This window comes from Gadus morhua, chromosome 2, assembly GCF_902167405.1.
Source record: "Gadus morhua chromosome 2, gadMor3.0, whole genome shotgun sequence".
Classification (NCBI taxonomy): Eukaryota; Metazoa; Chordata; class Actinopteri; order Gadiformes; family Gadidae; genus Gadus; species Gadus morhua.
In genome coordinates, this window is record NC_044049.1 from 18,225,823 (window position 1) to 18,250,663 (window position 24,841).

Here is a 24,841-nt window from a genome sequence, read left to right on the forward strand (position 1 = left end):
TGTGGCTCGGAGGCTCCCAAGGAGTGCCACAATCCTACGTCTTGACACCTGGTGCAGTCGACGTGTGGCTCGGGGGCTCCCAGGAAGTGCTATAATCCTACGTCTGACACCTGGTGAAACTTGAGCTAGGTCAATCAAAACCGTCTAAAACTAGGTAGAATAAAGAGTCATCCAAACCTACAACAATTATGCACATCTGGGTATTAAATATATGGTGATATTCTATAAACAAAACAAAAACTGAACCTAAAAGAAAAATTCAGAAGTTATCTGTTGAAACAAATGTTATTGTAATTGAACTACAGCAGTTGAGCTAACTCCCGCCTTGTGCACCGGTTAAAACCATGTGCATTATTTATTAATCAAACATTATTTTAGCAGTTGAACCCCGTGTCTATTTGAACCATTCTGGTTCCCTAATATCAATGTGCATGACACAACCCGTGTCTATTGCACTCCTGTTTTGATACACAAAACGCATGAAAATAGACAGAAGGGCCCAGCAACCTTGAAAAACATAATGTCTGAGCGTTAGGCATTCGTTACTGCATATACTGCTATTTCCTGAAGAGAGAGAGAGAGAATATTAAGAAATGTAAACAATTAAATTGATGAATGCCGGGCATCCATCACTGTTTGGGTTGCAAAGGCCTGAAGAGGAAGAACAAATTTAGTACAAATGTAAACTTTTACAGATCGTTTAAACTATTAATGTTGGTGAATCAAAAAATATTTAATTGTTTTGCTAGGGACTGGCTCCCTGTATTTCAGAACCCAGACACACAGACTTCCAAATATACACATAACTCGAGAAAAAACAGTTTTGCGGTTTTCGCGATTTTGCGAAAAAAAATTATAGACGCAAATGGGCGTGGCCTATGCCAAAAGGTGCAGCAGACTCCAGTGAATGTGTGGGTACAAGTTTTTGAATGTGGGAGGTTCGGTGTGGGAGTTATAGCCCCAAACGCGTATTCCTTGGTATAGCGCCACCTAGTGGCCGGCATGCCTGGATTTTGTCGTCTGCATAGTCTTCAGGGACCTGGATCTATTCATGCAATTGGCGTGTCGGCACCATTTACGGTCTGGGCTGTGGTACCACTTTCTTGGTAGGAAGTATAATAATAATAATAACTAGAACTGCAAGCAGTTATGCAGGGGTCCAAGAAGTGTGCATTTCGCCGGCACAACGCGACAAGAAATGTGCGTTTCGCCGGCAGAACGCGAAGCAAGTATTCAAATCGCTACCCTGAACCTGTGGATATAAAGGTTTTGACTGTGGGAGCTTCGGTGTGGGAGTTATAGCCTAAAACTCGTTTTCAGAACATTCCATTGGCCAAATAGGAGATAGACAATGTCGTCGTTTTTTGGCGCCGCCCTGTGGCGACATTTTCCAAAGACAATTTTCCTTTGCCAAATAACTCCCGCCCACATTAATAATTCTTGGCCATATTTTCTATATAGACTCGGGTTTGCCCCTTGATGGTTCCCTTATAGTTTGAAGAACATTCCTCTGGCCAATTAGAAGATATACAATTTCCTCGTTTATTGCGCCCCCTAATGGCGAAAAATTCCGTTTTTTTTATTGAACGCCATTAAGGGTAACACCGACATGCGTCTAAAATTTGGGCTTGATCCGATGTCTAATTTTGGTATTTTTTGAATTTTTGCGTTTCGGCGTAAAACGTAGCTAATAAACCAATGTTCAAAACGCTACCGTTTCGTCGTCAAGGGTCGGATCAAAAAAGTGTTCAAGGATTCTTTGCGTGTGCGTCTGAAGATGCCGTGTGCAAAGTTTGGTGTCGATTGGTCAAGAAATGTGGGAGGAGTAGGGAAAAAACAGTTTTGCGGTTTTTGTGATTTTGCGAAAAAAAATTCTAGACGCAAATGGGCGTGGCCTATGCCAAAAGATGCAGCAGACTCCAGTGCATATGTGCGTACAAGTTTTTGACTGTGGGAGTTTCGGTGTGGGAGTTATAGCCCCAAACGCGTATTCCTTGGTATAGCGCCACCTAGTGGCCGGCATGTCTGGATTTTGTCGTCTGCGTAGTCCCCACGGATCTGGATCTAGTCATGCAATTGGCGTGTCGGCACCATTTACGGTTTGGGCTGTGGGCACACTTTTAGGGAGGTAAGTATAATAACTAGAACTGCAAGCAGTTATGCAGGGGTCCAAGAAGTGTGCATTTCGCCGGCACAACGCGAAGCATGTGTTCGAAATTGAGAAACGGCGTACGCCAAAAGATGCAGCTGACTCCAGTGAATCTGTGGATATGAAGGTTTTGACTGTGGGAGGTTCGGTGTGGGAGTTATAGCCCAAAACGCGTTTTCAGAACATTCCATTGGCCAATTAGGAGATGTATTATTTCGTCGTTTTTTTGCGCCCTCTTGTGGCGAAATTTTCCAAAGACAATTTTCCTTTTCCAAATAACTCCCGCCCACATTAATAATTCTTGACCATAATTTTTATATAGACTCGGGTTTGCCCCTTGATGGTTCCCTCATTGTTTGAAGAACATTCCTTTGGCCAATTAGAAGATATACAATTTCGTAGTTTATTGCGCCCCCTAATGGCGAAATTTTCCGAAATTTTTATCGTACGACATTAAGGTTAGCACCAACATGTGTGTAAAATTTGGACTCGTTCCGATGTCTAATTTTGGATTTCTTTGCATTTTTGATTTTCCACGTCTAATTTAGCTCATAAACCAATATTCAAAACGCTACCGTTTCGTCGTCGAAGGTCGGATCAAAAAAGTGTTCCAGCGTTCTTTGCGTGTGCGTCTGAAGATGCCTTGTGCAAAGTTTGGTGTCGATTGGTCAAGAAATGTGGGAGGAGTAGGGTTTTGCGGTTTTCGCGATTTTGCGAAAAAAAATTCCAGACGCAAATGGGCGTGGCCTATGCCAAAAGATGCAGCAGACTCCAGTGAATATGTGCGTACAAGTTTTTGACTGTGGGACGTTCGGTGTGGGAGTTATAGCCCCAAACGCGTATTCCTTGGTATAGCGCCACCTAGTGGCCGGCATGTCTGGATTTTGTCGTCTGCGTAGTCCGAAGAGATCTGGATCTAGTCATGCAATTCGCGTGTCGGCACCATTTACGGTTTGGGGTGTGGGCATAGTTTCAGGGGGGTAAGTATAATAATAATAAAAATCCTTACAAAAACAATAGGGATCCAACCTGTTGGCTTGGACCCCTAATAATAATAAACACTACAAAAACAATAGGGATCCAACCTGTTGGCTTGGACCCCTAATAAACACTACAAAAACAATAGGGATCCAACCTGTTGGCTTGGACCCCTAAAAATCCTTACAAAAACAATAGGGATCCAACCTGTTGGCTTGGACCCCTAATAATAGGAAAAATCCTTACAAAAACAATAGGGATCCAACCTGTTGGCTTGGACCCCTAAAAATCCTTACAAAAACAATAGGGATCCAACCTGTTGGCTTGGACCCCTAATAATAATAACTAGAACTGCAAGCAGTTATGCAGGGGTCCAAGAAGTGTGCATTTCGCCGGCACAACGCGACAAGAAATGTGCGTTTCGCCGGCACAAAGCGAAGCATGTGTTCAAAACGCTACCCTGAACCTGTGGATACAAAGGATTTGACTGTGGTAGGAGTAGCGAGAAGTCAGTGTAGCGTTTTCGCGGCGAAATTTTGTAGAAGATATACAATTTCCTTGTTTATTGCGCCCCCTAATGGCGAAATTTTCCGAAATTTTTATCGAACGACATTAAGGTTAGCACCAACATGTGTGTAAAATGTGGACTCGATCCGATGTCTAATTTTGGATTTCTTTGGATTTTTGATATTCCACGTCTAATTTAGCTAATAAACCAATATTCAAAACGCTACCGTTTCGTAGTCGAAGGTCGGATCAAAAAGTGTTTGAGTTTTTCTTTTCGTGTACGTCTGACGATGTCGTGTGCAAAGTTTGGTGTCGATTGGTCAAGAAATGTGGGAGGAGTACCGCAGTTTTGCGGTTTTCGCGATTTTGCGAAAAAAAATTATAGACGCAAATGGGCGTGGCCTATGTCAAAAGATGCAGCAGACTCCAGTGATTATGTGGGTACAAGTTTTTGACTGTGGAAGGTTCGGTGTGGGAGTTATAGCCCCAAACGCGTATTCCTTGGTATAGCGCCACCTAGTGGCCGGCATGTCTGGATTTTGTCGTCTGCCGTCACCTCACCGACCTGGATCTAGTCATGCAATTGGCGTGTCGGCACCATTTACGGTTTGGGTTGTGGTACCACTTCTAGCTGGGAATAATAATAATAGGAAGAAAAATCCTTACAAAAACAATAGGGATCCAACCTGTTGGCTTGGACCCCTAATAATCCTTACAAAAACAATAGGGATCCAACCTGTTGGCTTGGACCCCTAAAAATAATCCTTACAAAAACAATAGGGATCCAACCTGTTGGCTTGGACCCCTAATAAAAAGAATCCTTACAAAAACAATAGGGATCCAACCTGTTGGCTTGGACCCCTAAAAAATCCTTACAAAAACAATAGGGATCCAACCTGTTGGCTTGGACCCCTAAAAATAATAAAAATCCTTACAAAAACAATAGGGATCCAACCTGTTGGCTTGGACCCCTAATAATCCTTACAAAAACAATAGGGATCCAACCTGTTGGCTTGGACCCCTAATAAAAAAAATCCTTACAAAAACAATAGGGATCCAACCTGTTGGCTTGGACCCCTAAAAAATCCTTACATAAACAATCGGGATCCAACCTGTTGGCTTGGACCCCTAAAAACTGTAAATCTTGATAAGCTAGCACGCACCTGTTTCCATCTACTCGTGTTAACTAAGGTGTCCTTTTTGCAGCCATGCTAGTGTATCATTTCGGTTATTTTCCACATTTTCATGGTGACAGACACTGTCATTAAAAAAAGTGTAATGTGGATAAATTACACTGTGGTAAACTAGTTACATTCACTGAATCTGACTGTGGGTCAAAGTTATAAGCAATTTAAAGATAAATCTTATCATTGTAAGTTACTCACAAAGGGTAAAAGGAGCAAAGCTGTTATTTTTGTTATTTAAAACAATGTAATTAATCTATTTTATTTACAATCTAAAATCCTATGTTAAAAAGGGATTACAAAATGAGACAATTTGAACAAGGTTTATACATTATACTGTACAAGTTAGTGTGTTTTCCATAAATAAGTTAATCCATTGGTCAAACGTGATTTTATTCTTACATGTCATAGAAATTCTTATGGTAAAAATTATATATTTTGACAATATAAGACTTTTATTTTCATGTAACTGTAGTTACTATCTAACTATACTTTTCTTTGTGAAAGGATACATTTATGTTGTACAACACTGTCTTTTAATATTATTGCAATTGCATGAGAATTTGTATAAGAATCTGGACTATAAAACCTGTTTTGCAAATACAGGTCAGGTGTTTTGCCTGGATGTGAAAGACTTCCAGCCTCGGTGTACAATGGCGGTTGATGAACGGATAAATTGATGGCGAGCTTCCCAGTCCAATTGTGATCCTCTATCATCATTCCAACGGACCCGGTGGTAGGATTGTGGTCAGTCTCCCTGATCGACACCAACAAACGCCTTCCCTGAGCACATTCCCTGACTTGACTATTCCCTTAACAAATTGACTCGGACACTGATTGAAGTTGCGAAGCAACAAAGAACAATACTCAAATGAGATATTTTATTTTATTCGTGTTTTTTGGGCCCATAGGTTGCAATTGTATATTATGTGCACAATGTTCAGTTTCAAATTAAAAATGCACATTTAACTACAACTACCTGTGTGCCCTGGTTATTGCTATACTCCCAGCTCCTCAGAACCTGGAGGTCCAGACGTGTACATACCTTGAAGTGGGTTACAGTTTCCCCTGTCATAGGCTGTTGTTGGCGAGTCCAGGATAGATTTGGATCAGGGAGCACCGCTCTGCAGACACGGGCTGTATAACCTTGCATCCCACACCGGTAGCATGCAAAACTTGAGTTCTGGTTTGCAGTGCCAGTAGGTGCCTGGACTCTTAAGAGGGGAACAGTGGGTGGGGCATCAATTTTTGATTCCAGGCGAGACAGCTTGGCCATCTGCTCCTCTTGATTAGCAGCCAATCTCTTGACCATCTCTGTCAACTCTGACCACTCTGTGTTATGCTTTGTCCTTTCCGTCCTCACATTTGTTCCACCCTCTGGTGTAACATGCACCTGTGCATATGTTTTCTTTGCCTTATGTAGCGACTGGAACTTTTTAGTCTCTTTTGCTAGGTTCCAGAGCTCATCTTGTAGCTCTCGGAAACTCCAAAGCCTGGGCTTCATCGGTGCAATCCTTACGTAGACCTCCTCATCATTAAGCCCTCTTAAAAACTGTCGGGTGAGTTTACTATCACGGTCTGGGAAAGGTCTCCCCCCTATTTGACTTTCTTCCACAGCCCGCAGCTTTGCCTCCAGTGCAATAGCATAAGAGCAGGGCGACTCTCCTGTCCTCTGGCTACGCTCATAGAAGTCAGCTAGTGGATCTATGGAGCTGTGTGAGTCCCCATACTCCGCCTTCATTTCCCTAAATGCTTTCTCAGGGGTTTAGTCATTGGGATGTAGATTCAGAACCAGCTTCCTGGCCTCACCACTCAGGTGTCGCACAACAGTAGAGAAGCGAAGGTGCATGGGGAGCTTAACTGCCTCCAGGAGATACTGCATGTCACAGACCCAGTCCTCTACCAGAATTTTGCTGTCTGCTTACCAGTGAAGACTTGGACATTTTTCACCTGGTGAGTGCATGAAACCACCATAGGCAGCCGGTGGAAGGTCCGGGTTGGTGAGAGCTCTGCTAGGTGGTCTTTGTAGTGGCTCAGAAAGACCGGGTGCATATGTGGGATGGATGATGGATAAAAGGGTGTGGGCTGGGGGAAGACATTGGGATACATGCCGGCTTGAGGGTATGATGCAGATGTTGGTAGATAGGCTGGGGCAGGGGCATGGGTAGGAGCTGTGTGGTCAATAGCTGCATAAGTTACATCCAGTGGAATTTGAACTGTAGATTGTGACATATGCATTTGGGGGTTAGGTCCATAATCTGGCCAGCAGCATGGGGGTTACTCGTAAAGTTCATTACTTGGGGTGGTCGAAAGCTTGGCAGGGGTACTTGGGGTGCTTGGGTGGGATATGCATAACTGGTGTAGGCCAGGGAGTTAGGCTGAACAGTATAGATTGGATAAGGGGGGGTAATTGGATGATTAGTGGGCTGCTGTACAGCTTGCATCTCCGGGAAGCCGGGGCGTGAGAAGCTTTGAGGTGGCAGCATGGTTGTGGAATCAAGCACGCTGGCTTGAGGAAGGGGTGCAGAGACCATCGGTGACTGGACCGCGGCCTGGGGCACTAGAGAGGTTACACTGGACAGGCTGTAATCTGACCTGTTGGTCTGGTAACTTGGTCTCGCACCACGGCTGTTGTCAAGGCAGAGTGGGGGTGCCTGCATTGAGGCTCCAGAGCCTGGTGATGTGTACCTATAAGCTGGAGTACTACAGTGATTGGTATAATGTGATATAATTGGGGGTTGTTGGGTAGGCTGTGAGCCTGCTCCTGAATCTGTGGGGTTCCAGCTGGTCTGATGGTCTTGAGTGTGAGACTGTAGAGGAGCATTTGCAAACCTTATGGATCGGTTGGTAGTCTTCGGCCTCACTGATTGGTGATGGTTTACTGTGTGCCCGTCAGCTGTTGCGCCATGACTCAAAAGGGGGGATGGAGGACCATAGTCGTGGCTTGTTTCAGGCATTGGGGAATGTTGGAGACCTGTTGCCACAGCAGAGGGGCCCTCGGGCTCGGATGGGGAATCTACATTAACACCACATTCTTTTTTTTTCACTTCAAGTCAATTAAATCAAGAACACAGCTCTATCCCAATAACAATGAAATAAACCAACAACAGCTTAATATCAGTCACAGAACGTTCACACAGAATCACAATTTACGTGTCTTGGTAACAGAAAAGAAGAAAAAATCCTCAAATGAACACAGCAAACCAAGGTTCGTAACAGCCTTTAAAGAGCCTTATATATTGCAGAAGGTTTGCATCCTGCCAACACAGCTTCACAGGCGATAGTCGCTTGGTCCAACACCGTGTCCACTCAGAAATGGCAAAACAGTTCAATACCTTAGCAAAGTGGGGGATGTTGCCGTCGGTCAGTTTCTTTGCGGTCTCGGAGCACCACAATCCGGGTCACGGCACCAAAGATGTAACCCAAATGTCCCGCTGCCTCTCTATGACCCTTGGACTCTGCGTTGTGTTTGATTGTTGGTGTGATGGGTAGAGAAGGACCACGGGACACAGTTGTTCGGGATTGTGGAAGACGCTTGTCAATCTGTCCTTTACCAGTCCCATCATCTTTTCAAATTAAAATCTTGTCATCGCCAAAACATATAAGTATCTGGGTGTGTTACTTGACTCACACCTCACTTACCGTGAACACACCTCCAAGTTAACTAAAAAGTGAAATCAGAAACTATATGTATGTAACAAGATTAGACCATACCTATCCTCTACTGTTTCCAAAACCTACCTGCATGCATGTGATTGTATTCTCAACCATTTCCTACTGTTTACCAATATGGTCTCTCACCGACAAGGCATTTACTTAACCCATCGCACGGCTATACAACCAAGCTTTAAAGAACCACAGCAATCTTCCGAAATGGACACACCACTGCACTGCACTCATTCAATCACACGCTCTGTCCTTTCAAAATTGTATTTACAGTCATGCTATCACATTTTATTTTCAACTCCAACACAGCACCTCACAAACACTCATCTCCCTCTTACCAACAAGTTTCAAGTTTCAAGTTTATTTATTCATACATACATACATACATACATACATACATACATACATACATACATACATACATACATACATACATACATACATACATACATACATACATACATACATACATACATACATACATACATGCATGCATGCATGCATGAATGGGTCCCCCAAAATAAGCTATTGAAAGATTTTTGGCGGGGGCCCAAGGTTAATGAAAGCAATATCAATCAATTTAGCGATGCACAATGTGGTACCATGCAAGAAAACATAAATAGTGCAGACAATCAAGCATACAAATACATACAATCAATCATACAGTACATTTAACTTAACAGTGCCGACAAAACAAACATACAAATACATACAATCAATCATACAGTAATAATAATCCCAGTACATCCATCATATTGTTAGGGTACATTATAAATAGGTAGCCAGTAAATATGCTTTTAGGTTTTTTTTAAAAGCGGACAGAGAGCACAGCTTCTTTAGATCCTCATCAAGTCTGTTCCAGATCTGTGGCCCCTTGCAGGCAACACTCATACCCGTACAATGTAAACGCTGTTGTTTAACCGTTACCAGGTGTTTGTTCCTGGTTCGGTGTTGGTGCTGGTGGTGGCAGATAGGGAGCAGGCCGGTCAGTCTGGGGTTTAGGCCATTTATGACTTCAAACATTAGGCAAGCATTATGGAAGAGATTGAATTCAGTGAGTCTTAGAAGACCATGGCAGCGGAAAAGCGGGTGAGTTGGAGTATTTACTGCAGCCCAGGACATAGCACGTATGACTTTCTTTTGTAGACTCAAGTTTTAAAAGGTATTGGACCATATGACATTACAGTAATTCAGATGCAGTTCAAAAAGGGTTTTGTACATAGTGAGTAAAGCAGATAATGGTAGAGAATGTCTGAGTTTGTAGGAAAGACCAACATATTTTGATAATTTCTTTGTCAGATGATCAATGTGATATTTGAAGTTGACAAATTCATCAATGTGGACCCCCAGGAATCTTGTGGAGCTTACCCTTATGATCTCCTGATTGTCAATATTGATATGTACCAGTTCAGTATTGATTTTCTTTCTGTTTGAGCAAAATAACATATAATTAGTTTTATTAACATTGAGTGAAAGTTTGTTACATTTAAACCAGGCATCCACTTTGATTAACCCTGTGTTTACAGTGTCTTGGAGAGTGAGTAGGTTTCTGTGTGAGGTGAAGAGATTTGTATCGTCAGCAAAAATTACTTTATGAAAGATATTGGTGGAATTTACAAAATCATTGATGTAAAGGATAAATAAGAGTGGCCCCAAAATTGACCCCTGGGGGACCCCATAGTTTATGTGCTTGCAGGATGAGCTACAGTTATTTGCAAAAACATACTGTTGACGGTCATAGAGATAGCTTTTGAACCAATCAAGGGCGAGGCCTCTGATACCATAGTGGTGTAGTTTGTTCAGTAGTATCTTAAAATCAATAGTATCAAAGGCCTTTGATAGATCAAGGAAAATACCTATTCCAAATTTACCTTCATCAATACAGTCATTGATTTTTTCAACAAGGTCAAGTATAGCCATACAGGTGGTGCTCTTTTTCCTGAAGCCAAACTGAGATGGAACAAGAATGTTGAATTTTTCAAGATAGCCATTCAGTCTGTTATATACAACCTTTTCAAATACTTGGTAAGAGTGGAGAGAGTTGGTAATAGTGATATGGGGCGATAATTGCTCATGATTTTCTTGTCTCCTGATTTAAAAATTGGTATGACCTTTGCAATTTTAGCCATTTTTGGCACGACCCCTGTTGTAAGAGAGAGGTTAATGCAATGAGCGAGCGGCTCCAAGATCACATCGACAATAGTTTTCAGAATTTTACTACTAATACCATCAATACCAGCTGTATTTGAGGTCTATAAGCCCATAATTATCTCGAAAAGTTCAGTACTGTCTGTTGGCTTCAAGAAAAAGGAGTGTAAGTAATTGCCAGTTAAGTATTGTTGAAAATGTACCCCCTGGGGTTGTCTGATGGGGGCAGCGAGATTTTCCCCAATAGAAACAAAGTAGTTGTTAAAATTTGTAGGGAGGTCTTCTTCGATGTCTCCAGTGACTGGAAGAACAATAGGTTTACAACCCTTGTTTAGGACTCCACTTAAGACTTTCCACATCCTCTTGCAGTCACCCCGTGATGAATTGAGAAGTTCAGTGTAATGGTTACTCTTACTCTTTCTAATTATGTGAGTGAGCTTGTTTCTATAAGTAGAGTATTTCTTTTTAGTTTCAGTACTTGGATTTGTGAGGTAGCACTTATAAAGTTTATTCTTATGTTTGATGGATTTTACAATTCCCTTAGTTATCCAGGGATTTTGGGCAGTGGTCCGGCATCTGACCGATTTCACAGGGATAGAAACCTCGATGGAGTCATTGATGTATTTTATCAAATTGTCATATGCAGCGTCAGGAGTGGTACAGTTGTAAATGGTCTCCCATGGCTTGGTTAGCAGGTTAGCATTTAACAGCTGTAATGTTATCTCATTTATAATTTTACATTTTTTAGTTTTAGGGTGTGGGATCGAGTACATTTTGGCTGAGCCATAAAAGAATGCTATGGGAAAGTGGTCAGTGATGTCAGACCGTACCACTCCTGTCACTAACATGGTGTTCCGAATGTTGGTAATGAAGTTATCGATGATGGAGCTGGAGGTCTGTGTGACTCTGGTGAATGTGTTGATAGTGGGGAAGAAGGAAGAGGAGTGCATAGTATTAATGAAATCATGTTTTGCTGCATCATTCTTGGATATGTCAAGATTGAATTCACCGAGAATGATACAGTCTTTGTTTGACTTGTTCAGTTTGTGTAACAAGTCTTCCAGTTTACCTCTAAAGGTGTAGAAGATGGAATCTGGTGGACGATAGATTACACCAACAATTAGGTTTTTATCCTTAGTGTTAATTTCAATAAATAAAGATTCAGAGTGATCATCATCAATATCAAAATCACAAACTTTTACAAAAAGACTATTTTTTACATAAAGGCAAACACCTCCACCTCTTCTATTGGGTCTGTTCTTAAAATGTAGGGTATACCCGTCAAGGTTAAATAAGTCTACACATGAGTAATCATTGAGCCAAGATTCACTGCATCCAATAATATCGAAGCTACAACCTGTGGTGGTGAGTAATGAAGTTAAATCATCATAGTGTTTACTAAGGCTTCTGATATTAAGATGCAGCAGAGAGTAGTTATGCTGATCATAGACAGGTTTTAAATGCTCTGGGTCATAGACATTACATGTGACATTGCTACCAATATCAGTACATTGCTGTGTATCTCCATCATTATTGAAGTCAACAAAACCCATATTTCATAATAATTGGATTTTCAAGTAGTTGCACTGGGAAAACACTCATCCATACAACCATACACACACAAAAGCACCAGGCATACATACTCATACACATACAGATAATTAAACAAAAAAGGCACCGGGTGTGTTCGCTCACACACACATATACGCAGAAGTAAACCAGTACCATGTCTTGCGAGATGATTTTGCATCGCTGTCACTTCCGTTTACCCATATCATATACCCATAACATGCCCCAAGTGCGAGTCACTAGATCTGTCTCCATGGCCCTCCACCCACTGCCCGCATACAATAACGGCTATGGGCAGAGGTCCTTCATCCATACTTTCACCAAAGTCTGGAATGGCATTCCCCATCACATTAGAGTATTACAATCCATCACACAGTTCAAAAAAGCTTATAGACTGTTGCTACTCACCACATACACTTGCATACACTGACTTATATAGATCACTGTCTGTGCTCAGTCTGCTGTCTATATGATTGTCCTACTGATGTCTGACGTGCTATGTCCCTGTTATGTGTTGTATCATGTAAATGTGACGTGTGATGTGCCTTGTCCCTGTTACATGTTATATGTGCTGCAGAACAGGAACCTGCTGGAAATCAGCTATTTTACTGAGACAGGCCCGTTTTAAATTGTAACTTTGTTACTTTTAATACTTTCCTGTATAATAAATAAAAAGAAAGAAAGACTGTGTTGAATGTTGGCAAGTGTCTTTTGAGCCATTTCTCAGAAATATGTGCTGCGTTTAATGTATTGGGCTACTTACCTGGGGGTAGGCACACTTTCGGCGGTCCCTCAGGACATCCTGAATCCTACATTACCCCGTCTAGAAGGCTACCGTTGATCTAAACGGCTAAACAGCGCACAACATGTTCACTCACCTGGACATTGAAGCCATAGGCATTGGGTGTGGGGGACCTAGATCCTGTCCCACTCAGTCCTCTCCAGACTAAGAACTGTGTTACCCCTGCAAGGCAATGGCAATAATCCCGACCCTCACACAAACAAGGCTTCGTGCCCAGTATTTAAGAAGATGCACCATGACGCTCGCGGAAACTGTTCCTGCAGAGGTTGTTACGAGGTAAGTATTGCTGTAATTTTTCAAATTACATAAAAACAATTCAGTCGTTTCTGAGGTAAATCGAATAAACCTTTTATAAATGGGTGTGGCTATGAACAATAACTAAATAAGAAATAGTAATTTATTGGAAAGTACTATGTTTATTTCTAGATAGTACATAATTAAACCTGGGCTGTTACCAACATAAACCTTGGATAACTACAATTGTAACTTGAATTGATGGGTAATAAAAGAGTTGTTATTAAGAATTGGTTGCCTACTTTCCTAGGAAGTAAACAATTATATCTGAGTTATTACCATCCTAAAACAAGTTGAGTTGATGGGTAATAGTGGAGGTTTATCTTAGTACTTCAGTTCATCTGTATTTACCTTCTTATTACCAGTGGTAATTACCCAATAATATCTATGATTTATATAATTACCAGGTAAGTACCTAGTAATTTGGGCATTGTAAAAGGGTTACCCAGGTGTCCTCAGACTCTCCTCCTCCTGTCCACCAGGTGTCCTTAGACTCTTCTCCTGTCCACCAGGGGTCCTAAGACTCTCCTCCTCCCGTCCACCAGGTGTCCTCAGACTCTCCTCCTGTCCACCAGGGGTCCTCAGTCTCCTCCCCCTGCTCTACAGATCCTGCCGCTCCCGTCTGCGTTTACTTGGTTCCCCTCAGATGAACATCCTCGTCCCTCTACCCCCTCGTGACTCATTCCCTCAGCAGATCCTCCCTGTAGACACCAGTTACCTTCCTTAGTGACCTCCCTTAGTAACCTCCCTCAGTTCCCTTCATTTGTTTCCTCATTGTTGTCATGTGCCTTTGCTGTTGAAGTTTCCAAACTATTAAGTCCTCATGGGGTATTTTCTCTTTGAGATCTTGGAGCTGTGTTTTAAATTGTCTTTATTTAATCCTCATTCCTCTGTTTGCATTTGGTTCCAAAACCTTGTGTTCCTGCTGCTAGAGATTAGATTAGATTAGATTTATCTTGATTGTCATTGCACGTAAGGACAACCAGTACAACAAAATGCAGTTAAACATCTAACAGTAGTGCAATCAATAAAAATTGTTGATCATTATAGCAGTGCTTAAATTAAAAATTACAGATTGCATGCATTGTGTTAAATTTTATTGTTTTTGGTTTTACTTGCATGTTATTGTGTTTGCAGTGTTTAACTATTTATTTCAACTTCCAGTCGTTGGATGTGTGACTACAAAATTAATGAACGTCTACCTAATGAAGTTGGACGGTTTTTAACCAATGGCTTGAGGCGGTGAAGGGCTGGAACACGGGACCCGGCGATACTACGGCGGTGCGGAGGGAACGGCGGGGGAAACCATGGAAACGAGAGTCACTGTTGGACCCATTGGACCCAATCACGAGACGAAAACAAGCCCCCTCCTTCCTGCCGCACCTGTTTATGGTTTATGTTTATTAAGTAAATTGCTGGTCTATAAAGGAGGTCAGTGCGGTTGATTCAGGGCTTGGCATCAAACATGTGGAATTTCGTTGAGAAGTTCTGTGACGCTTCAGGTAATTAATCAAATTTCTGAACCAAATTTCAATGTATATTATAACCTGTTTGGTCTCTGATATATTTTTTTTCTGTTGTTGTTTAAAAATTAAGAAACTTGCAAGAAATCAGCACGTAAGTTAAATATTTTTTACAATTTTAAAGACTATTCAGTTGTGCTGAACAACATTCTAATGCCAGACATCGATATCCCACAGCTCTTAAAAATGCTTGGATCAACATTAATTGGGGGTAAGTGGTATTTCTCAACACTTAACAAGGTTATCTTAACAATGGCTGATTCTTCATTTATTCATAAAGTTATCTTCATTGGCTGTATGAGGAGCCGAGTCAAACTTCTCGGGCAACTTGAAGTATGTGCTTTTGTAAAAACTTACTATAGCATCACAATGTGTGGATGTGTGGAGCTCCGTCTGACCAGCGGTCCATGTCCGAGAGAGGGTGAAGCCTCTGGGACACTTACAGGTGCATCTCAATGAACTAGAATATTGTGGAATAGTTAATTAATTTGAAAATAATAATATAATTGTTATATTATATTTATATTATGTTAATTACAATATCACATAAGACCAGTAAGAAATACATTTTTAATTCGGAAATGTCGGCCTTGTGAAAGGTATGTTCTTGTATGTGTGCTCAGATCTTGTTTGAGGCTCCTTTTGCATGAATGACTTCATCAATGTGGCACGGAGTCGATCAGCCTGTGGCCCTGCTGAGGTGTTATGGAGCCCAGGTGGTTTCGATAGCAGCTTTCAGCAAATCTGCATTGTCGGGTCTCGGGTCTCATCTTCCTCTTGATAATACCCCAGATATACATTTTTTATGAGGTTCAAATCAGGCGAGTCTGCTGGCCAATCAAGCCCAGTAATCCTATGGTCATTAAACCAGGGATTGGTACTTTGACAGTGGAGACTGCTGGAAAATCAAATCAGCATCTCCATAAAGCTAATCAGCAGAAGGGAGCATTAACTGCTCTAACGTCCTGGTGGGCAGCTGCGTTGACTTTGGACTTGATAAAGCAAGGTAGAACAACACCAGAAAATGACGTGGCTCCCCAAATCATCACTGACTGAAAACTTCACACTGGACTTCAAGCAACTTGGATGCTGTGCCTCTCCATTCTTCCTCCAGACTCTGTCTGGGACATTTATTTCCAAATGAAATGAGCGACAGACCAGTTCTCTTAGCCTAAGTAAGATGCTTCTGACGTTGTCTCTGGGTCAGGAGTGGCTTGATACAAGGGATGTGACGTTGTAGAAGCCCATGTCCTGGATATTTCTGTGTGTGTCGGCTCTTGATGCACTGACTCCTGCCTCACTTCACTCATCGTGAAGCTCCCACACATTGTTGAATCGCCTTTGCTTGACAATCCTCTACAGGCTGCGGTTCTCCCTGTTTCTTATTCACCTTTTTCTACCCCACTTTCTCGTTCCGCTCAACTTTGTATAAATATGCTTGGATACAGCTCTCTGTGAACAGCCAGCTTCTTTAGCGATGACCTTTTGAGGCTTAGCCTCCTTGTGGAGGGTGTCAATGACTGTCTTCTGCACAACTGTCAGGACAGCAATCTTCCCCATGTTGTGAAGCCTACTGATCTATTAAAATACTCAGGAACCTTTGCAGGTGTTTTGAGGTAATTAGTTGATAAGAGTGTTACACATAGTCTACAATATTAAACTTTTTACAATATTAAAAGTAACTGAGTTTTTGTTTTTTATGAGCTGTAAGCAATATTCTTCAAGATTATTTCAATTAAAGTCTTGAAATATTTCACTTTGGATGCAATGAATCTATAAAATATATCAGTTTCACTCTTTAAATGTAATCATTGAAATTAATTAACTTTTCCACAATTTTAAAAATGTATTGAGATGCACCTGTGGATATAGCGCCATGGTGTGTGTGTGGACATCCGTCTGTGCAGCTGTTGATTAACCAGTTCTAGAGCAGTTTGTCCGTTCTGGGCTACTGTAGAAATATGGCTATGGTAGCTCCCTGAAGGGGACCCCTGGCTGTTTCCCAATGTCAAGGAAGCATGCTCAACGGCCGCCCTTTTAAGGACGCTACGTCATTGAACGCCGACAAGCACTGTTCCAATGTTGAGGACATTCGAAAGCCGCGCCATTTTCGCATCCTTTGTTTTTGAGAATTCCCAGAGATTGTCTAATATGAGGAGAATGGGCACTCGCTGGTTAGTTCCGGTTTTCTGGACTGGTTGCAGTAATAATCTCTGTCCACGCGGGGCGCTCGCAGGCGAGTCCAGAATGAATTGGAGCCTATGGAGTTTTATCCTCAGAATCCACTTTTCTCACGATGTAATTTTTTGTCAAGTAATTTGAAAGTTGCGTTCAAAAGGAGGGGCTAAGATAATAAACTCAGCTGAATATTGCATTTTTTAAGGTCACGTATCTATTCTAAAAAGGCGTTAAAAACATGCGATGACGTCACACATTGTCATACTGTCAGAGGTACTGCTTTACAGCAGTTTCTTAAGCACTTCCGCACTTCCGCATTTCCCCGCAATGATAACTCCAGCTGTTGGAGGTAAGGCATTTTTTTGCTTAATACAATAGTTACAGAGTTTAGTGAGCTAATGTAAAAAGAAGAAATGCGCAAATGTTTTACATATGTATGTTACTTACAGAGAGTGTTTTTTTTAATCCTCACTAGTGCCGATGATAAAGCTTTTTTTTTTGTAACAATTATGAGCTATTTCTTTCTCCTGAAATAGAAACCTGGATTAGAGTCATTATTTTAACACTGCATCAACTTAGTTTACATTAGTAAACAATCTCCTAGAGAGCAGTGTTCTGTTGCACTCCTCCTCATGCCGCTTCCTTTCTTGATCTCTACAGTTGGACCTTGATGCTGTGAAAAAGGACAAGTCTTCTTCCTCTGTCCTTTTTCTCTGCCTCTGTTCAGTGTTGTTAAATCATTTCTCTTTTTTTTTTTATTATTTACTATTAGTTGCTGTTCCTATTGTGTTCTTGTTAGTGTGATGTTTGAATAAACTGTCCTGTTGTAATGTTGGTATAATGTTTGCATAATTAAGCAATAGATCACGATAGGCTGTGGTATGTGCTCAGTATACCACTGTTAAGGGGCGTTGTCCGGCCCCGACACGCAGCAGAGGGCCGGCGACCCCACTGACTGAAGTGATCTATTGCTTTTATACAACGGTTACTATTATGGCAAAACGAAAGTCATATACACACTGCATTTAAAAAGAAACCAAGAAAGTCGAAGTAGCCGTTTTATTAAAGAATACAAAAAAGTAGTCCCTTCTGGCTGCCTTCAAAATGCACGACGGTCGCTATGCAACACACTTTAGCGTCCCTCCGAGATAAGGCTCCGATAGAGCGGTTCGCTGGCAATTTATCCTATGGAGCAGTTCACTCGCCGTGTGCCTAAGCTTTCGTTAGTCTCTCCATCGCCTTGCTCACTCCCGGAGCAACAACATTTACACCCTCTCCATCGTTCAACATATTTTTTACTTTGTAACTGTTTCTACTTCCAGGCGCGGAGTGATATGCAAACTTTCACAAAATGATCGGGCGTCATAGCAGTTATGTATACGCTCATTATACAACAGTTAGGAACCAATCAGATCGCTGGATTTAGGCCCCCCGTTGTATAATTACTGTTATACAACTGTTACTGTTTCAATGTGACCCAGACCATATTTCTCACTTAACAAACATGTGTAGCTTATAATGTGTTGCAGGGCAGAGCAATTATATTCAATGGCTTAAAACAAACCCATCTGTAAAGATCACTGAATGCATAGAAATCAATGACAAGTGGTGTAGATGGTATTCCCTCTGTGCAAGGTCATTAGCCCAAGTCCTACGAAAAAATAACGACTGTAATAGCAGATGTTGAAGTTGTTAAATCGTTAACTAACAATTTGTATGGAACAATCTGTTAAGGTAAGTTAAGTGCTTGAGTCTCGACACTTTAGAGAATGTCTACCGCGCAACTTGAATAAGCCATGTGCGATTTTACCCGGGCTCCAGCGCAACTTTCCTTACCAGGTGCAGCCTCAGGTAGCCTAGGACCATTCATACAGGAGCAAGCGAGAACGTTACCTTTTTCTGTCCTTGGGAAACGAAAATACTGACAATCCGTTTCCACTGTTACTGCAGTTTATCATTGCACATTTACGAGGCATTTCTTTTTTAAACTATCTTTATTTTCGAAAAATAGACAATGACAGATGAAATGATATTGAGCGGGACATTGACTGTATTATTTAAGGTGGTCATACCGTACCTACCATGTATATAACACATTGAACACAAGAAATGGAAGAAATTCCATTCCATCTACCCACAATCCACTGCGTTCACACGCTGCACGGGATATATATATATATATATAAAAATGGCAGAGGGAAAGCAGTACACGTTCAAATGTAAGTGAAGTTATATTCATGTTTTCAGAAATATTTTGTGCCGTATTGGTTTTTATAGATTCATCATGTTAATGCAAATAATCAAGCTTAAAACCTGTGCCACTTTTCAAACGTTTTTGCAACTTAATGATACGTTGCTATATTTTGCATGGACGTAGCTATGGTGTTAAACACCACTGTCAACAATGTAAATTTACTCGCTCACAAGATAACATTATTTATGTATATCTATTTATGTTTGTGTTTAATCTTTTTTTTAGGGTCAGCCCAGCAAACGGAGGCTTTTGTGCACCTAAGGGTGACCCACAAACATGTTGTCAAATAAATGCACCACCGATCATTTGCAATGTTTGTAATGAACGTATATAACTGTATTTTATATAATATACTTATGTGTTCAAAGCACTGGTAGATTGTCGGTATATATGAATGAATCAGATCAGTTAAATAATATATCCAAATAAATGCATGTTTATCATAACTTTCTTTGTCTTTTTCTCCACTGCATAATAGTAATCAACCATACTGTAAATGTGATGCATGAATTAAGTTCTCAGACAATTTCACTTAGTTTTATAAAAATTGAATGGATTTTTTTTTTTAAATAAAGATCGAGCAACCGCAACAAAGCTTTTGTGACTTGCTCAAAGAGGCTCCATGCGAAGGAGACATGACCGCATTCATAACAGACAAAAGTCAAATAAATATCGATCAACTTGATTGCTGCCATGTTTTCTTCATAAGCGCAGATGTGTTTACGAGCGTAAACGCAGTATTAAAAAGCGGAAGCGCTTCCACACTAGCAAGTCGTTCCAAAGTCTGAACGTTACAAACGCTAGGAAGCACTCGAGCTAGCACTCTAGTCTCATCTCCATAGGATGCGACTAGCAAGGACGCGTCCTAGCAATGCTGCAGCCTTCACATTGGGAAACAGCCAGGTCTCTAATTATATATAAAGGCTCATTCAAAGGCTTTGAAAATACAAAAAAGCTTTGAAAACTCAACATTTCTGCCGTTCTGCTAAACGCCACTTAATTCTACACTTTGCATCTTGAATATGTAACGCATTGAAAACAAATATTAATTTGGTTCTGTGCAAATATATATATTTTTAAACAGCGATAGAGAAGAGGAAGTCAAGTGGCTGAATTTGTTCAGCCTCGAAGAGGGCACCAAAAAGCACCTTCGGATTCTGCTCTATGGCCCGTCTGGAAGTGGAAAATCCAGTTTCATTAATTCTGTTGACAGTGTTTGTCAGAACAGGATAAGCCGTCCTGCAGCAGCCTCGAGCAGTGGGGACACCTTCACTGTCACGGTATATTGTTCCTGGCAACTCTTTATCTACGAAGAGTTTTGTATAACTGTGTATACAATACTCTTTGTAGACACAGTTTTATCAATATCATCATCTAATATGGGAAATACTGAAATAAAATTGCACTCTTTTAATAGTACAAAACACATCAAATCCAAAAAGGGAAGGCAGGCCGATATCACCCGTTCGTCTTCAACGACGCCATGGGCTTGGAAGGCATCAGAGGAGTCTGTGAGGAGGACATCAAACACGCCATGCAAGGACACCTGAAAGAGGGTTACAAGGTATAATGTTTTGGTCTATGTATATATTTCTTCAGTCTTCATAGATCTGGGCCGTGTTTCAAGAAGCAGGTAAGGACATCTTTAACAAAACCCAAACTCTGACTCCAACTGGGACTCAAGCCAGCGTTTTCATTTTCAAAACCAAATATTTCAATCTGGATGAGCAGGGTCAAAATAAGAGCTTCACAGGAGTTATGGAGTGGGGATGTTTTTAGTGGAGGGACTGTGTATGATATCATCAAAAAGGAATCCTGAGTGCACGTGTGCAGGATTCTTGTTACATGCTGTAATGAGTCTCCATGGTAACTAAATTAAGATTATTTTGGGCTTCCGGGTCAGCGTGTGGTAGTTGGTGTCGACTTGTCAGCAATGGAATATGATATGCATTATTATTATCCCATGAAAATAAGGCTGGCTGGAATTCTTGAAACCAACACAATCTAGACGTTAGACCTCTCCCACAAAATGTCAGGGCATCACTTCTGTGATTGGTTCAGAGAATCCATCATGCCTGTCCATCATCGGTGTGTGAAAACCTTTCTGAGTGGGGTAGTCATAGTCATAGTGCATGAAATATGACCATCAATCAACAGTTTATTTTGCATCAAATTTCAGTTCAATGCTGCATCTGCATTGCATCCGTCCGATGAAGGCTATAACGAGAACCCTGATAGAAATGACATGGCAGACATACTGGTCTGTGTTGTTTCTGCCAATGCTGTGCCTTTTCTGAAGGATGATACCCTGAACAAGATGCAAATCATCAGAACTGCTGCCAGAGACTATGGTGAGAATAGGGGAGTTCCTCCATGTGTGTAACAGGGTTTTGTTTGAGGCATAGTTAGTGTTGCTAGTTTTGAGAACAAAGCTAATATTGACCTATGTTTCTGTTCTGTCTGTGTTAAGACATTCCACAGATGGCCATTCTGACAAAAATTGATGAAGCTTGTCCAATCGTTAAAAAAAGTATAAAAAATGTCTACAAAAGCAAGCACATCAAGAAGATGGTAGGTCCTATGTGTGGATGCTAGGTCATATCTTTGGTCGGTAGGTCCTATGTGTGGATGATAGGATGGTAGCACCTTTGTTAAGATGGTAGGCATAGGTCGGTAGCTCCTATATACAGTTCGTAGGTCCTATGTGTGGATGGGAGGTCCTTTGTTCAGATGGTAGGTCCTTTGTTCAGATGGTAGGTCCTATGTGTGGATGGGAGGTCCTATGTGTGGATGGGAGGTCCTATGTGTGGATGGTAGTTCCTATGTGTGGATGGTAGGTCCTATGTGTGGATGGTAGGTCCTATGTGTGGATGGTAGGTCCTATGTGTGGATGGTAGGTCCTATGCTTGGATGGTAGGTCCTATGTGTGGATGGGAGGTCCTATGTGTGGATGGGAGGTCCTATATGTGGTTGGCACTTTTTCTACATGTTGTTAACATCAGCTGTCTTTCACATGATGTTACTTTGTGTGAACAGCCTTCACATGCTGTTGATATGTTTCTATGAACATGATTCCGTGAATTTTCTTGTATTACTAATATGCCGCTAGATATTGGAATGGAAATACAAAAACATTTTTTGGACATTGATCCCATTTGGAAAGAACTACTTTCCATGCTCTATTTGGACAACAAATGTGACTGATGTTGAATAATTTATTTATTGTTTCTGTGTTTTATTATTGTTTTATTATTAATTTAAAAAAATCTTAAAGGTCACACATCATTAGTTAAAACTGCTGCTTTTTTCAGATGGAGGAGCTCCAAAGTAAGCTGGGAATTCCTTTAACTGACATCTTTCCTGTGAAGAATTACCACGAAGAACACGACTTGAATAGTGACATTGATGTGCTGATCCTAAAAGCACTGAGACAAATTATTCAAATCGGAAACGACCACATAAATAAGGGCACAGAATTTGTTCGTTAGCCTGCTTGATGTATTGTGGCGATCGTGGACGTTCCGAGTGCCGCAAAGGATCCTGGGAAGGTTCTGACTGTCGCTAATTGGTGTGTAGCGTCTCCTGAGTGTGGTAAATGATGTAGAGGGAACCTCGGTGAGGGGAGTTTGCGAACACCACCACCGCCAACGAGGTGTTCATGTTGGTGGGTCATGTGTTTCATGTGTGTGGGTGTGTTTAAATAAACTTAATGCTAGACACTACCATAAAGTAAAGATGAATGTGACAGGGAAAAGGGTTAATTCAACAAGCTTAAGCAGTAGGGAAAAAGTGGTTTACACCAGACTAAGATTAGGACATACAGATTTGAATGCAACCTTACAAATAGTAGGAAGGGGTTATGGATCATGCATAGAATGCCAAGATAAAGAAGCTGTAGAACATGTTATTTTTGCATGTTATATATATAATAAATTGATAGCAGAGCAATATGGCAGACAACGGAAGAAGAGAACTCAATTCGTGTTATACTTGAAGAAAAGGGGATGACAAGGGAGAGACTTAAAGCCTTGTTTATTTTTCTTAAAAATACTGATATAATGAAAATAATATAATTATTGCTATTATTTTTATTTATTTATTCATTTATTTTTAAGTACAGATTCTACGACGTGCAGTATTACACACTCCTGTACAGTTGTTGGCGGTAAGCCGCAAAAAACATTCTGCCGGTAATCTGCCAAAAAACAAAAGGTAACCATTCCTTTTACAGTCCCCTAATTACTAGGTATTTACCCGGTACATACATGGTAAATCATAGTGTATTGCTGGGTAATTGCCACTGGTAATAAGAAGGTAAATACAGAGGTAGTTACCTGGTAAATACATGGTAAATCATAGTGTATTACTGGGTAATTACCACTGGTAATAAGAAGGTAAATACAGAGAAATTATCCGGTAAATTATAGTGTATTACTGTGTAATTACCACTGGTAATAAGAAGGTAAATACAGAGGAATTACAGCTGAAGTACTAAGTAAAACCTCCACTATTACCCATCAACTCAACTAAGTAGCGTGTAGTTGTAACTATTTTAGGTTGGTAATAACTCCGATATTGTGTACTTCCTAGGAAATTAGGCAACCAATTCTTATAAACACCTATTATCCAAGGTTTTGTGGTAGAAATTAGTGAGTATATTTTATGGTAAACCATGATTATCAATAGGTTTTATATTTTTAATTGTGGAAAGCATTGTGCTTGCAGAATCTGAGTTCAGAACAGATGGTAAGCAGAAATGTCCTGGGAACTGCGGGGTCAAGTCATGTTGACCTCAGCCTGTCAGCCCTGGGTCATTTTGGCTAACGAGGTCAATCCATGCTGACCTCAGACCAGGGCGCGGTTGATAACATGCTGAGACGAAGATTGACTGGGCGGAAACCCCATTGGAACAAAGGGAACCTCCATTGTAACAAAGAAATTCTTGTATGTGTGTATGTGCATAAAGAGGAGCTGGAGTCTATGTTCGCCAGTGACTCTGCAAACCCACTCGGGCTGTTGTCGTTGTTGTTTTTCTTCACGATAAAGTCTTTTTCAATTCTTGCTCCGGACCCCTCGATTTCTTTTACTCTCTCTCTCTTGAATTAGTCTAAGTGTTTTAAATCTCGATTAATCTACGACAGTTTATGTTGGTAACAGCCCAAATTTAATGATGTACTATCTAGAAATTAGCATAGTGCTTTCCAATAAAGTACTTTTTCTTAGTTATTATTCATAGCTACACCCATTCAGAAAGGGTTTATTCGATTTACCACTATGGAATTACTTACCTTGTAACAACCTCTGCAGGAAGTTTTCCTCTAGTGTCATGGTACATCTTCTTAAATACTGGGTACGAAGCCGTTTGTTTCCATGGTCAACACAAACATGTACCATGTACGTTCTGCGACGTTACAAAGTAAAACACGACAATTTACCCAGTAAGTAAGCTGAAACTGTACTGTAAAAGGAAGCCTCGTTTGTTTCCATGGTATTACCAGGTTCTTACCATATAATTTATAATACATTCCATTGTCCATGCAGTCAACACAAACTTGTACCAAGTACGTTCTGCGACATTACCAAGTAAAA

General features: G+C 41.0%; 1 protein-coding gene and 1 long non-coding RNA gene across 2 annotated transcripts; both read left to right on the forward strand.

Annotated features, from left to right (window-relative positions):
* Positions 1-14,432: 14,432 nt before the first annotated feature.
* LOC115556908 (uncharacterized) lies at positions 14,433-15,031 on the forward strand. Its single transcript, XR_003979143.1, has 3 exons — positions 14,433-14,799; positions 14,894-14,914; positions 14,998-15,031. It is a non-coding gene; the product is annotated as an uncharacterized LOC115556908 (long non-coding RNA).
* A 4,935-nt stretch (positions 15,032-19,966) lies between these two features.
* LOC115556936 (interferon-induced protein 44-like) lies at positions 19,967-24,313 on the forward strand. The gene is made up of 6 exons (XM_030374368.1): positions 19,967-19,980; positions 20,337-20,532; positions 20,670-20,816; positions 21,432-21,603; positions 21,723-21,823; positions 22,564-24,313. The coding sequence occupies exons 1-6, from the start codon at positions 19,967-19,969 to the stop codon at positions 22,738-22,740; spliced, it is 807 nt and encodes a 268-aa protein (XP_030230228.1). The 3' UTR covers positions 22,741-24,313.
* Positions 24,314-24,841: the final 528 nt, after the last annotated feature.

Bases quoted from the DNA above. Each gene is read 5' to 3' on its own strand.
- LOC115556936 (XM_030374368.1), top strand. The intron at 21,604-21,722 runs GTGAGAATAGGG...GTCTGTGTTAAG, and splicing joins AACTGCTGCCAGAGACTATG to ACATTCCACAGATGGCCATT. The intron at 21,824-22,563 runs GTAGGTCCTATG...TGCTTTTTTCAG, and splicing joins GCAAGCACATCAAGAAGATG to ATGGAGGAGCTCCAAAGTAA.